A 14,162-nucleotide genomic window follows, 5' to 3' on the forward strand; every position below is an offset into this window, starting at 1 on the left:
TGGATTGCCATGGTTAATTTACAACAATCGTACTATTAAATTTTATGGAAAAGAGTTAAATCTTACAGAAATATGACAATTTTATATTTCAATTTGTCTTTGAGATGAACCTTACTTTAGTATAGATGTTCATTGAAGAACATTTTGTACCCTTCTCTTACAGGACTTCTGACGAAAAGTGGCTCTGAGAGCAGTTTATCGGAAGAAGATGACGTGAAGCAGATGGAAGGAGGAAAGAAAGAAGCAGAAGCACCTGGTGAAGAGAAAGAAGCATGCAGTGATGATGAGAGAAACAAAGAAAGTGTCGATACAGAGGAGGAACAATGCAAAGGTATGACTGTGAAGAGTTAAATAAATCATAATGAACATAAAGTATCCATCTTATTTTACCATAACCCAGTTTTTCCTAACCTATTTCGTCCGATTCCATCATAGTCTGAGTCATTCCATTTTATCTTGTCTTCCTCCCTAATCCATTGTTCTTTGTCTAGTAGATACCATGCTAGCCTGCTAGCAATATTGAATTCGAGCTAAGGGCGATAAAATCCTTAACATGGCTGTCAAGGGGAAGGAAGTAAAGTTGAGAGTGCCCGTGTCGTAGATTTACGACACATAAAGAATTCTGACTCTGATTGAGATTCTGGCTGATATGTACAGGCAATACATCTCACTTGAATTTTTTATATGTCAGAGGAAGAGCAATTGTTTGTATATATCTGAACTCTAATTAGTGTAATATGTAACTAGTCAGTAATGTTGTTGTTGTTTTCTAATGCCAGGCATTTGACAATAAAGTCATTTGACCTCTTGCACTCCAATATTTGCTAAATGGCAAGTTGTAGCCGATTTAAGTGAACACCATATTTTAATGTTTTGATGGCTACTTCATTCACACACAACCCCCAGAATGTCTGGAGGACCACACCTGCTGTTGGTCGACGGGTCCACTGGACCTAGTTGGGAGATCTTGTTGATCACCAACTTTACCTCCTTAAGTCACTGGAGGACTATTTTAGTGCCGTAGCAGGTCAGCACTAAGAACAGAAAAGTAGGAAGGGTAGGAAGTGAAATGAACCCCTAGGCCTCAAATGCTCTAATACTGTCAGGGTCGAAGAAAGTAAGAGTTCAGTCAGAGGACTGGATAGGAAAGGGTAAAGAGAGAATTAGGTATTGAATAGAGGAAAATTATACCAAATTCGGTCATTAACTCATCAAGCTGACCAGTGCTAATTGATGAGTAGCCCCTCCCTTTAGTTCAGCTAGTAAAATTATGCTTACTAACAGCTGCACCACGGGAAGGTAGGGATGGGACATTGGGTATTTGCCCAGGTTGGTTCCTTAAAGCCTTCAATGGGAAGGATTAATGGCTCTCCCCCCTGTATTCAACAAATACCGTTTTGCAACCAAAGGTAGTAACATAGACTATGTATTGAAGGAGGAAAGGAACTGGCCACTCTACCTCATTATCTGTATATTGGTTATTTTACGACGCTTTTTCAACTATTATGGTTATATAGCATTTGAATGAGATGAAGGTGATAATGCCAGCGAAATGAGTGCAGGGTCCAAATCCGAAAGTTACCCAGCATTTGCTGTTATTGGCTTGAGGGAAAACCCCAGAAAAAACCTCAACCAGATAACTTATCCCAACCAGAATTTGAACCTGGGCCCGCTCGTTTCATGGTCAGACATGCTGTTACTCCACAGCGGTGGACACCTCATTATCTCCTGGCTTAGTTTCCTCATAAGTGACGCCTTATTGGTGTCACTTATGAGGTTCCAATCTGTCTTTGGATAGGAGTAAACAAAAGAATCTGCGAAACTACACAATTTAGTCAAATTGAGTATTTCTCATACCAATATCAGATTTTATTACATGTAACTCATGTAACTCAAATCATTGTTTTGCTTATTACTGTGAACACCTTATTGGACTTACGTGTAGATTTCGTTGTAACATTTTGAATATCTGATGATGCCGTATAGGCGAAAACGTTCATAAATTTTCTTCTGTAAGATGTATTAGCAAATAATAATTTTGCAAAAAATGATAAATCATATGATTGAAAACTTTAAAATAAATTTATAAATAATGGGGGGGGGGGGGTTAACTTGAGAATTAACTATCATAAAAAATGCAATCCCTCCTTGTCTTCCCCTTGTTCTCCTTGTCTTCGCATTGTCTTCCTGATCTTCCCGCTGTTCTCCTTGTATTTCCCTTGTTCGCCTTGTCTTCTCCTTATACTCCTTGCCTTTCACTTGTACTCCTTGTCTTCCACTTGTACTCCTTGTCTTCCCTTGTACTCCTTGTCTTCCCTTGTACTCCTTGTCTTCCCCTTGTTTTCCTTGTCTTCCCTTGTACTCCTTGTTTTCGCACTGTTCTCTTGGTATTCCCCTTGTTCTCCTTGTAGTCTCCTTGTTCGCCTTGTCTTCTTCTTGTTATCCTTGCATTTCCCTTGCACTTCTTGTCTTTCCCTTGTACTCCTTGTCTTTCTCTTTTCTCTTTGTTCGCCTTGTCTTCCCCTTATACTCCTTGAATTTCATTTGACCTCATTATATTCCCCTTGTTCTCCTTGTTCGGCGCACTGTTCTTCAACCCTTCTACATAAAGATGTGCAGTATCATGAAGCTATGTATGCACCTACGTGGTTTCCATCACATTTATTTTTTACTCTGCTACATTAATCAGATTGTGATGCAGCTTGTATTGATATGTGCAGACAATGGTGAACAGCACCATATAGGAAAGGGAGACCTCCACCGGCAGCAAGCAGTGAGGGCATCTAGCACAGATACGCAGGAGTCACCACAGCAGAGTCCTGTGGTGGTGCGACGTAAGTCGTCCACCAGGGGAAACCCTGCATTCAGGAAGAGTGAGGGCAGTAGGCTCTTGGATGGCAGTCACCAGCGCAGCCGGGCTGAGAGCGAGGGAGGACCAGGTGCAGATCTGAGATAATTCTCATACCTCAGATTTAAATGAAATGCTTATTCGTTTATTTTTACTGATGGACCTACAATATATTCATTCATTCATTCATTCATTCATTCATTCATTCATTCATTCATTCATTCATTCATTCATTCAGAGTTAAGGCCATGAGACCTTCTCTTCCACACTACTAGAAGTGAAATATGCATTGAAATAATAAAACGTAGAAATATTAATAGACTAATACTTAAATATAAAATTGTTATCATGCACATTAAGGAGCTTACGTACTGTATAATGAAATATTAAACATGATAGGTATATAATTAAGTAATTACAGTTTTTATCCTAATTCCACTTTATAACTGGCCTAAATGACAATTTATACAAACACGCAGATTAGCCTATAAAAATCAGCTAACACTCACAAATCAATTTCATGCAAAAGTATGTAATTCTTAATTTAAATTGATTAACTGTTCGGCAATCCCTGACATGACGCGATAAGGAGTTCCTTAGGCGAGAAACTGAGATAGTGAGAGGATGAATAGATGAGGAATAAATAAATATGGAGCTTCATTAGAAGATTATGGAGTTATTTTGACTGATTTTCAGTGTAAATTTCGAATAGTTTTAGAGCACTAGACTTATAATCCTGTGCCCAGGTTCGATCCCCAGCATACCCCTGATTTGTAACTTGTGTTGGGCAAGCCTGTGATCCAGGTAACACAGGGTTTTTCACTGGGAGCTCTGGCATCCCAATAAATCTCTGTCATCATCTCATCTCATCGCAGTGTAGCACAGACCAGCTTCCTACGGCGCAGCCTGAGTAATAACTCTGTAGGTAAATTGAATCGTTTATTTTAGAAAGGGCACAAGTCACATTTTCTCAATTTTACAGGAGACACAAAAAACCATTTAAATTAAAGATTTGTTTGTATTGCATCTTGGGAAGAATACTAAAATACACTTTACACAGAGTTTCAGATTTTTTTTAAATAAAAAGGGTGGTTTCTATGGAATTTTTTTTTGTCTTGGACATGTGCCCTTTCTAAGCGAAACACAGTGAGAGTTCAAAAAGAGGACGTTTTACAAATCAATGCTTTAATGAACAATAAGTGTACAAAATAGTGATAAACATGGAAATATGTTCTTCTTATTTTCACTTTAGGCATGAAAAACTTTACTCTGCATTACCCTGTATTGTAGTTGACCAGTTCACAATGATGTCATAGAAAGACTTTGCCTCTTCACTTACATATTTGAGAACTTTTTTGCGCGAATGTTGACTACAGTCAGTTTAGTGAAGAAAGAATTTAAACTATGTACCCTTTCTCAAATAAACGAATTTATCTAACCTCCATAGTAACAAATGGAGTGAAGTTAGGAATGTGCCCTTTCTAAACTTAATGCGACTACCCCAGTAGAGCATATTTTTTAACAAAACATCAATTTCTACAAAAATGTGACTTATGCCCTTTCTAAAATAAACTATTCAATTGGTCTAACGACTGGCTTTATATGAAACCATTGGTTAGAAAAGAATGCAGTCTAATAGAGTGTATGAATAATATTTTGTCAACTAAAAACACTGTAAAAATTAGTTGTAACTGTTGAATATACATTAACCTCATTGAAAACTCTTACGCATATTTCCTGATTCTTCTTTCAAAATAAAACAGATAATATTGATGGTCTCTAGCCATTGATGCATGAGTGGTTGTTATACGTCAATTAAATTCGAGGTCAGGAGGTTTAAACTTGTCTGAAATTGGTCAGTTTTTAGGGACAGTGGAAGTTCATAGATTTGGTTGTGACAGCTGGAGAACCTTTGTCATAAATTAATGTCATATAAACCTATTTTTAGACCAGAAAAGAGGAAACATCAGCTGCTTCATTTTTATGTGCTTATCATCATCATCATCATCATCATCATCATCATCATCATCATCATCATCATCATCATCATCATCATCACCATCCTCACCATCATCTGCAAATTACTTCTCACAAATGTCCTTACTCCAAAAAATGGAGTTCTTTACATTGCCAGACTATCTGAAGATGACGTTAAAACTGTCATTTTCCATTAGACAGTCATCATATTTTTCTGAAGCATGTAAAACACTTTCTATAGGAAAATATTAATTACATAGATATATGATAGAAAAATTAGTTATTAAATTGTATTTATTATGTTTAATAATTTGTATATAGATCAGTTTTAAATTAAGTTTATGTACTTTTGTGAACTATTAACAATAAATACTACTACATAAATATAGGAAAATATTATGCTTCAGGAGGTGGAGGTCCTGAGAATGACGGGATGGTGACTACAGTATGCACAGACGACGGAGGCGGCAGGATGCGGGCCAGCAAGAGTGACACAAGTCTCACCGACTCGTTTGTGATGGTGGGAGAGGCAGATGTGGCTGATGTGTCGTCCATGATGGGTGGCAGGGGAAAGGACGACACTGTGGGGCGACGTAGGAGGAAGAACCCTCAGAACATACTCAGGGAAGGTAAATGATTCTCTTGCAAAAATAAAAAAGGATTGAAAAAAACAGTTGCATTAAATTTTATCGACATTTCTTAGTAATTCGACCAGTCAGTTAATGGAAAAACACGACAGAGTGGTTGGGCAAAGTTTTTTCGAGCCTTAGTACTTCACCGATTCTTTATTATTGCTAAAATTGACTCTTTATTGACTTTATTGACTCTAAAATAGTTTATGTAGTGTTGTGAATCCACCGTTGCTTCCTCTAATGTTAAAGGTGAAGACAGGCTATTGCAAGAGGGCTATAATAGGACAGAGGGGCTCATAAGCTGGATTAAGTGTAATCTGTCACGAAGTTTCTCACAGCCACGAGCGGATCGCCACATGCACAAAAAATGGCGGGAATTTCAAACAAATTCTCTGCAAAAAAAAATGGCGGGAATTTCTAAAGCTTTCTCTGCACCTCCTCGTTATATTCATATTTACGTCAATGTTTGAAGTGTAACCATCCCTATTACAGTTTTTACTTTTTTCTTCCCTTTTCTGTAAAAAAAGAAACCTTGAGCCAATACCATCAGCATTTTCAGAACGTGATATCCCAGAAAGTAGAGGTAGGAAATGGGCTGTGAAATTTGAAATGATTTAGACATGACCAACCAAATCTGTTATGTTAGAATGCATTAGATTTATTTGGTAATATTTTATTTTGTACATAAAGCATACAAAGATCTTCATTGCAATTAACAGTTTGCTGTTTCCGGTCACATATGATTTATAATGATGCACTTGGCTAGGAAAATCTACCAGTATATAAAATTATATGTTAACATTGCTGTATATCGTAAACTAGCCATACCCATGCACTTCACTGCACTTGTTATAAATAAATATTATTGACTTAAATCTGTTATATTTTCAAATACAGCTTTGTAATTACTTAGTGAATAATTAGTTTATTATAAGTTGACGTCCCGCGCCGTGGCGTCGTGGTCTAAGGCATCCTGCCTAGGACTCACGTTACGGAATGCGCGCTGGTTCGAATCCTCACGGGGGAAGAAATTTTCTCATGAAATTTCGGCCAGTGTATGGGACTGGTGCCCACTCAGCATCGTGGTACACTTGGGGAGCTACGATAGGTAGCAAAATCCGGTTAAGCAAACCAGCTATAAAAGCTGGGGGGATCATCATGCTAACCGTACGATACCGCCATTCTGGTTGGATGATCGTCCACCTCTGCTTCGACATGTGGGCGTGAGGCCAGCAGCTGGCTGATCGGTCTGGACCCTTCATGGACTGTAGCGCCACGGATTATTATTATTATTATTATTATTATTATTATTATTATTATTATTATTATTATTATTATGATAATTATAATTTGTATTTAAAATATGAATGTAAATGTTATTACCATGCAATAATTTCTGAAGCTGTTCAATTAATTCTGCTCGTACTTTTAAGCTTGGTGTTATATTAGACCTAAGAGACAATTGGTCTGCGTCTGAAACAGAATATATTTGTAAGAACTGAGAGTTGTTATTCTCAGCTGGAAGAAGGATTTATGTATTTTTTTGTACCAAACGATATCATTTGGAATAAGGTTTTGTATTGTCTTATATTATTTAAAACATGTGTTGATAATGGATGTACTCCTATAAGTAAGTTTTTAATTGGCTGTGGAAGTTCTTGAATCTCTGGAAGAACAACTTTTCCAGTGGCGCAACATAATCCATTTGGCTAATTATTCCATTTCTTTTGCATTGCATTCATTACATATTTTCTCCATTTTACCAATTTTAATGCCATAAAATGTGCATAATCGATATATTTTTTGTATTTTAATTCTAGCATTACTCAATTATTGTCCTTGTTACCCCACCAACTCTGAATTGCGTCCGTGCTTTCAAAGATTTATTAAATAAATTGATTTCGGTACCTTTGGAACAAGTAATCGAGGAAACAACAGAAATATTGTCAACTCTTGGATCAGACAAGGAAATAATATCCAAAGGAACTTTAATATCATAAACTTCCTGTTAGACGTTTTTGATGGCAGTGCTTCCCTACGAAATGCAGTTGTTGTGTGTGTCTGTCATAATCTGTAAAGCTACAGAATTGTTTGCATTTGTATTTTGTTTCAGGCTTCAAGTGGCAGCGTCAGCTTGTTTTCCGAAGCAAGCTTACGATGCACACAGCATACGACCGCAAAGACAATACTGAACCAGCCTCTATCACTGCACTAGCTGTGTCAAGGTGAGGTCCATTTAGTCATCATCCAGGGAACCTAGAATAGAATAGAATGTTTTATTTTCGCTGGCAGAGTTAAGACCATAAGGCCTTCTCTTCCACTCAACCAGCCTTAATCAATACGATAGTGACATATCTTAAATTATGAATATTTACAATACACTGAAGATCCTGCAGCAGTAACCTTGAGTTAAATTTTAATGACTAGTGTGTATTTACTTAATTTCATATAAAGTCTATGTGAAAAAGTAATAATTTATGAGCTAATATGTTACAATTCAATCTATGTGCAATATAGAATTATAATTACATTGAGTTAGCTAGTTTCATAAATAATGATAATTAATTTGATTGTAGTTTACTGAAACTATGCTATAGGCAACAAAATATAAATCTAAAATATATCAATATAATGAGAATAATATTAATGTAATGGGATTTTGCCATTAGAGGTTTTGTATTCTATTTAAAGAAATTAATGGTAATAATAAGAATGGACAGATGTTAGTTTCATTACAAGTAACAAATTTTAATTAGTAATTAATCTGTTACATAAGAATTTATGTAATTTTGACCTAAATGAAGTTATTGTCCAACAACCGCTTACATCACTCAAAAGCAAGTTCCAGTTTCTAGCAACTGAAACTGTATAGGATAAAGAATATAAAGATGTCTTGTGGCAGAATATAATGAGCAAATTATTGTGATGAGTCTTGGTACTTAGCTGATGATATGCGGATAAATTTTGAAAACGAAGAACAACTTTTCCAGTGGCGCAACATAATCCATTTGGCTAATTATTCCATTTCTTTTGCAATGCATTTATTGTAGATTGTAGATTGGGTTAGTGGTGTGTAGAAATGAAATGAAATAAGAGAATGCAGGGCTCATCGATCACTTAGCCTTAACCAAGACAGAGTTTGGAAAGAGGGGAAACATGATCATACCTATGAATATTGCAAGTGCAACAGATACACGCATTACTCAAACTTAGCCTGTTGCCTAAATTTGCATTTAGGTTACGTAATATAACTTCGCAGTAGTCAAAGTGTTTGTACAAGAATTGATTTTAGTTTATCAGGAAGAAAGTCTCTTTAATGAACCTACTCTTAACAATATAAATACGAGGGCCATTTCATAAGTCATGGCAATTATGTTATATCTACTGAATAACCGAAAATGTGGTTAGTTCAATATATACATTTGAAAACCTGTTGTTATACACTGTACAGGATGCCATTGCCAGATTGAGTCTGTGTGCACATTGATGGCTAGTTGACAGCACATGCAAAAGTTAGTATGCTAGAGGCTGTGCTCCAAAATGGATGTAAGTAAAGTTGAACAGCGGTCATACATGAAAATTGCAGTTCTTCATGGCAGAAATGCTCATCAGTGTCAATCTGAGCTACGAGAAGCATTGGGTGATAGTGCGTTGCCTTAACGAACTGTTGCACATTGGATGAAGGCCTTCAAACTTGGACATCTTAACAGCGTTTTGACAAGAGATGGTACACATAGACGAATCGCACACAGCCGATGGTATTCAATGCCTGCATCATCTTTGGCAAAGATGTATGGAAGCCTTGAGGGATTATTTTGAAGGGTGTTAGCTGTGAATAATGTATTTTGTTTCCTTTTGTGCATAATAAAACAATGATTTCTATTTACTCATCTTTCAATTTCCCTTCCCCATTCCCTCCTGTACCTAGACTCAATTTGGTATTAATATTGCGAAGCACATTCCGGTGACCTTCAATCGCATATAGTAAATTTCTGTTGTTGTTGTTTTCTAATGCCAGGCGTTTGACAATAAAGTCATTTGACCTCGTGCACTCCAATATTTTTCAAAGATATTATCATGGTCAGCCACTGAAGCACAGATTTTGAGGTGTTCCGAATCCATTTCTTGGTTTGAGTTGCACAATGGGCAGTTAGGGGACTGATATATTCCAATTCTATGCAGGTGTTTGGCCAAACAATCATGGCCTGTTGCCAATCTAAATGCAGCTACAGACGATTTTCGTGGTAAATCGAGAATTAACTGTGGATTATGATGCAGAGAGTTCCATTTTTTCCCTTGAGATTGTGTTATCAAATTTTGTTTGTTGAAGTCTAAGTATGTAGATTTAATAAATCTTTTCACAGAGTAATATGTAAATTTCTATTGCTGCACCTTTGGCTGATATAATATAGTTGTCATGACTTATGAAAAGATCCTCGTATATACAGTAATCTATGTATCAGAAAATATTCCTTAGTTCTTGCCAGTAAGTCCAATATTCTTGAGAACGTTGCATTTTATGAATGATGAAAATTGTTAGTATTGATTGATTATGTGTATGCTTATGTGATAGGGACCACCGCACGGTATATGTGGGTGACACACGAGGTCGTGTCTTCTCTTGGAGTGTGTCTGACCAGCCAGGTCGAGCTGTGGCTGATCACTGGCTCAAGGATGAGGGAGCAGACACCTGCGTAGGCTGTGGTGTGCGATTCACATTGTACGAGAGGCGGCATCATTGTCGGAACTGTGGCCAAGTCTTCTGCTCAAAGTAAGTTAGCTGTGTTATTCTGCACTCCTTTCTCTTCCTTTCACTATTCCTTTGTTATGTAGAAGAAATGTGGTCATTACCACTGCTGAAGAAGTGGGATTCATGTAAGATTATTTCCTAAAAAGTGTGTGTGTGTGCGTGCGTGCGTGTCTAATGCTCTGGATTTAACAATGAAGTCATCATCCTTCTTGCTTCCCAATATTTTGATGGAAGGTCCACAAATGTCCTAAGAGTTTCACAATTAGCCAGGTGCTCCATCTCCATGTCCTCTTCTCTGGTGCACAGTGAGCATTTAGGTGAATTCAGTACTCCAATACGATGGAGGTGTTTACTGAGGCAATCATGACCAGTAATCAATCTAAACATGGCCATGGCAGATTTTCGAGGTAGATCAGGAATTAGTTTTGGATCTTTGAATGATTCTTTCCATTTTAAATTTTGATGTTTTGCCTGTTCGCTGTAACATTCTTTTTATGACTCTCTTTATTGATTCATATGGGAACTTGAAATTTGTTTTTAAGTTGATATAAGTTCCTTTCTTTGCTAACATATCTGCTTTCTCGTTACCGTTCAGTCCGCAGTGGGCCGGGATCCATTGGAAGACCACTTTTTTATTTAGCATTTGAATTTGTTTTACCATGCAATAAATTTCTTTTACTTTTTCCATTTTAGGGGATGTAGTTGAGCTGATGGACTGGATTGCAGCTTTGGAGTCAGACAGGATGACTATGTTTTTGCACTGGTTTAGCCAAACAAATACATTTTGAAGTGATGTATAAATGGCTTCAACTTCGCCATCAAAATTTGTTGTGTACTTGCCAACATTTTTATAAAGAGAAAAGTATTGGCAAGTAGCTCCTGCTCCAGCTCCTTCATTTTGATCCATGAGAGATCCATCAGTGTAAATGTACATCCAGTCCTTTTGTGGATATTTTCTATTAATTGTTTGTAGGGCAATGGCTTTTGCTATTTCTGGATTTATATCTTTTTTGTTGAAGACTTCATCAAGATCAAGGCAGCAATATGGCCATCTTTTCAATATTGTCACCTTTTACCAGATATCACCAAAGCAGGTAAAATCACAATATTATGCACGGGAACAATTCAGTTAATTTATCTGATACGAAGACACAGGTCAGCATTAATCTCTTAAATCGTATATTATTTTCAGCATGATAAAAGTGCAGTTCCTGTTCCTTATTCAGTAAATAACAGTGTACTGTTTTGAATAAATGAGCTTGAATACCAACTGCTATGAGGGAACACCAAAGACCAAATGAAAGAAAGATATAATAACAATGAACAACAGAAGAAAACTAGATTTTTTGGAAGTTTTTAGCAGGGTACTAGATTTGAGCGAAGTGGAATATGATGCTAGGGACTGGATTAATCTTGCTCAAGATAGGGATCGAAGGCAAGCTTATGCGAGGGCAGCAATGAATCTCCAGGTTCTTTAAAAGCCATTTGTAAGTATAATCATCATCATCATCATCATCATCATCATCATCAATAACTTCAAGGTTTAGGCCGATGGCCTGTTCCGCCTCCAGAATTTTATCCGTCAAACTGGTCTCTCCAACGTCTCTTTGGTCTTCCCACTCGTCTTCTTCATATAGGTCTGAAACACCATCTTCTAAAAAGTCGACCTGGTTGGCAAGTTGGTATAGCGCTGGCCTTCTATGCCCAAGGTTGCGGGTTCGATCCCGGGCCATGTCGATGGCATTTAAGAGTGCTTAAATGTGACAGGCTCATGTAAGTAGATTTACTGGCATGTAAAAGAACTCCTGTGGATAAAATTCCGGCACATCCGGCGACGCTTATATTACCTCTGCAATTGCGAGCGTCATTAAATAAAACATAACATCTTCTAAAAGGTATCCTATCGTTGGGCATTCTTGTTGTATGTTCGTACGGTACCAATAATTTCTTTATTTTTCAATTATAGTTGTTATACTCTCGATATTGTAAGTATGTAATAGCAATATATGTCGTGAGGATGAAACCTAACCGTTATATCCCTATCACTACATATGCTAGTGAATTAAAGTGATTTTATAGTTTTCAGGCTGAATTTTCTTTTGCCAACTTTGTTTCGAATTTCGGCATTGGCATTTAGATGTTATTTTATTGTAATTTATTTATGTGAATTTACTGTGTATCGAATCCTCCCCTGAGCATGAGAACACTCTCTTTCAGGGGAGTGCTCAAATTTTGTTAATTTACAATTTCTTTGCATTGTATTTTTCTGGCAATGAACATTGTTGGTGTTGGTTTGCTAACAAGCTGCCAACATTCATGAACGAAAGTTACTAGTGTGTTACTCGACATTTTAACTTATTAATTATTAATAATATTGATATTAATAAATAATACCGTAACTGTTTTATTAATAAATAAACACTATACATTTTAAAGTGGTATTTAGTTTTCACAGTTTGTAATAATTAATAAACTAATCATTTCATATGGTCAAACTAAATACATTTTTAGTTTAGGTCTCAAGAATCATAAACTGTTCAGTCATATCAATAAATTTCATGTTGCTAGAAAAATTAATTTTAATATTAGATCAATTAATAAATAATAATAATAATAATAATAATAATAATAATAATAATAATAATAATAATTATTATTATTATTATTATTATTATTATTATTATTATTATTATTATTATTATTATTACTTACTTACAAATGGCTTTTAAGGAACCCGAAGGTTCTTTGCCACCCTCACACAAGCCCGCCATCGGTCCCTATCCTGAGCAAGATTAATCCAGTCTCTATCATCATATCCTACCTCCCTCAAATCCATTTTAATATTATCTTCCCATCTGCGTCTCGGCCTCCCCAAAGGTCTTTTTCCCTCCGGTCTCCCAACTAACACTCTATATGCATTTCTTGATTCGCCCACACATGCTACATGCCCTGCCCATCTCAAACGTCTGGATTTAATGTTCCTAATTATGTCAGGTGAAGAATACAATGCGTGCAGTTCTGCGTTGTGTAACTTTCTCCATTATCCTGTAACTTCATCCCTCTTAGCCCCAAATATTTTCCTAAGAACCTTATTCTCAAACACCCTTAACCTATGTTCCTCTCTCAGAGTGAGAGTCCAAGTTTCACAACCATACAGAACAACCGGTAATATAACTGTTTTATAAATTCAAACTTTCAGATTTTTTGACAGCAGACTAGATGATAAAAGCTTCTCAACCGAATAATAACACGCATTTCCCATATTTATTCTGCGTTTAATTTCCTCCTGAGTGTCATTTATATTTGTTACTGTTGCTCCAAGATATTTGAATTTTTCCACCCCTTCGAAGGATAAATTTCCAATTTTTATATTTACATTTCGTACAATATTCTGGTCACGAGACATAATCATATACTTTGTCTTTTCGAGATTTACTTCCAAACCGATCGCTTTACTTGCTTCAAGTAAAATTTCCGTGTTTTCCCTAATCGTTTGTGTATTTTCTCCTAACATATTCACGTCGTCCGCATAGACAAGAAGCTGATGTAACCCGTTCAATTCCAAACCCTGCCTGTTATCCTGAACTTTCCTAATGGCATATTCTAAAGCGAAGTTAAAAAGTAAAGGTGATAGTGCATCTCCCTGCTTTAGCCCGCAGTGAATTGGAAAAGCATCAGATAGAAACTGACCTATACGGACTCTGCTGTATGTTTCACTGAGACACATTTTAATTAATTAATTATTTAATTTAATTTATTATTATTATTATTATTATTATTATTATTATTATTATTATTATTATTATTATTATTATTATTATTATTGAAGGTAAAAGGTAAAGGTATCCCCGTAACATGCCATGAAGGCACTTGGGGGGGCATGGAGGTAGAGTCCCATGCTTTCCATAACCTCGGCACTAGAATGAGGTGGTGTGGTCGGCACCACGCTCTGACC

The 14,162-nt window shown here is 36.4% G+C and overlaps 1 protein-coding gene across 1 annotated transcript in view; it reads left to right on the forward strand.

Annotated features, from left to right (window-relative positions):
- bchs (WD repeat and FYVE domain containing 3 bchs) overlaps window positions 1-14,162 on the forward strand; it is a 137,415-nt gene that overhangs the window by 95,854 nt on the left and 27,399 nt on the right. Inside the window, exons 46-50 of the mRNA XM_069812959.1 lie at window positions 164-331; window positions 2,721-2,939; window positions 5,233-5,454; window positions 7,571-7,682; window positions 10,031-10,228. Coding sequence (XP_069669060.1) covers window positions 164-331; window positions 2,721-2,939; window positions 5,233-5,454; window positions 7,571-7,682; window positions 10,031-10,228 — 919 coding nt within the window. The remainder of the gene's footprint in view (window positions 1-163; window positions 332-2,720; window positions 2,940-5,232; window positions 5,455-7,570; window positions 7,683-10,030; window positions 10,229-14,162) is intronic.

Source organism: Periplaneta americana, chromosome 16 (genome assembly GCF_040183065.1).
Source record: "Periplaneta americana isolate PAMFEO1 chromosome 16, P.americana_PAMFEO1_priV1, whole genome shotgun sequence".
Classification (NCBI taxonomy): Eukaryota; Metazoa; Arthropoda; class Insecta; order Blattodea; family Blattidae; genus Periplaneta; species Periplaneta americana.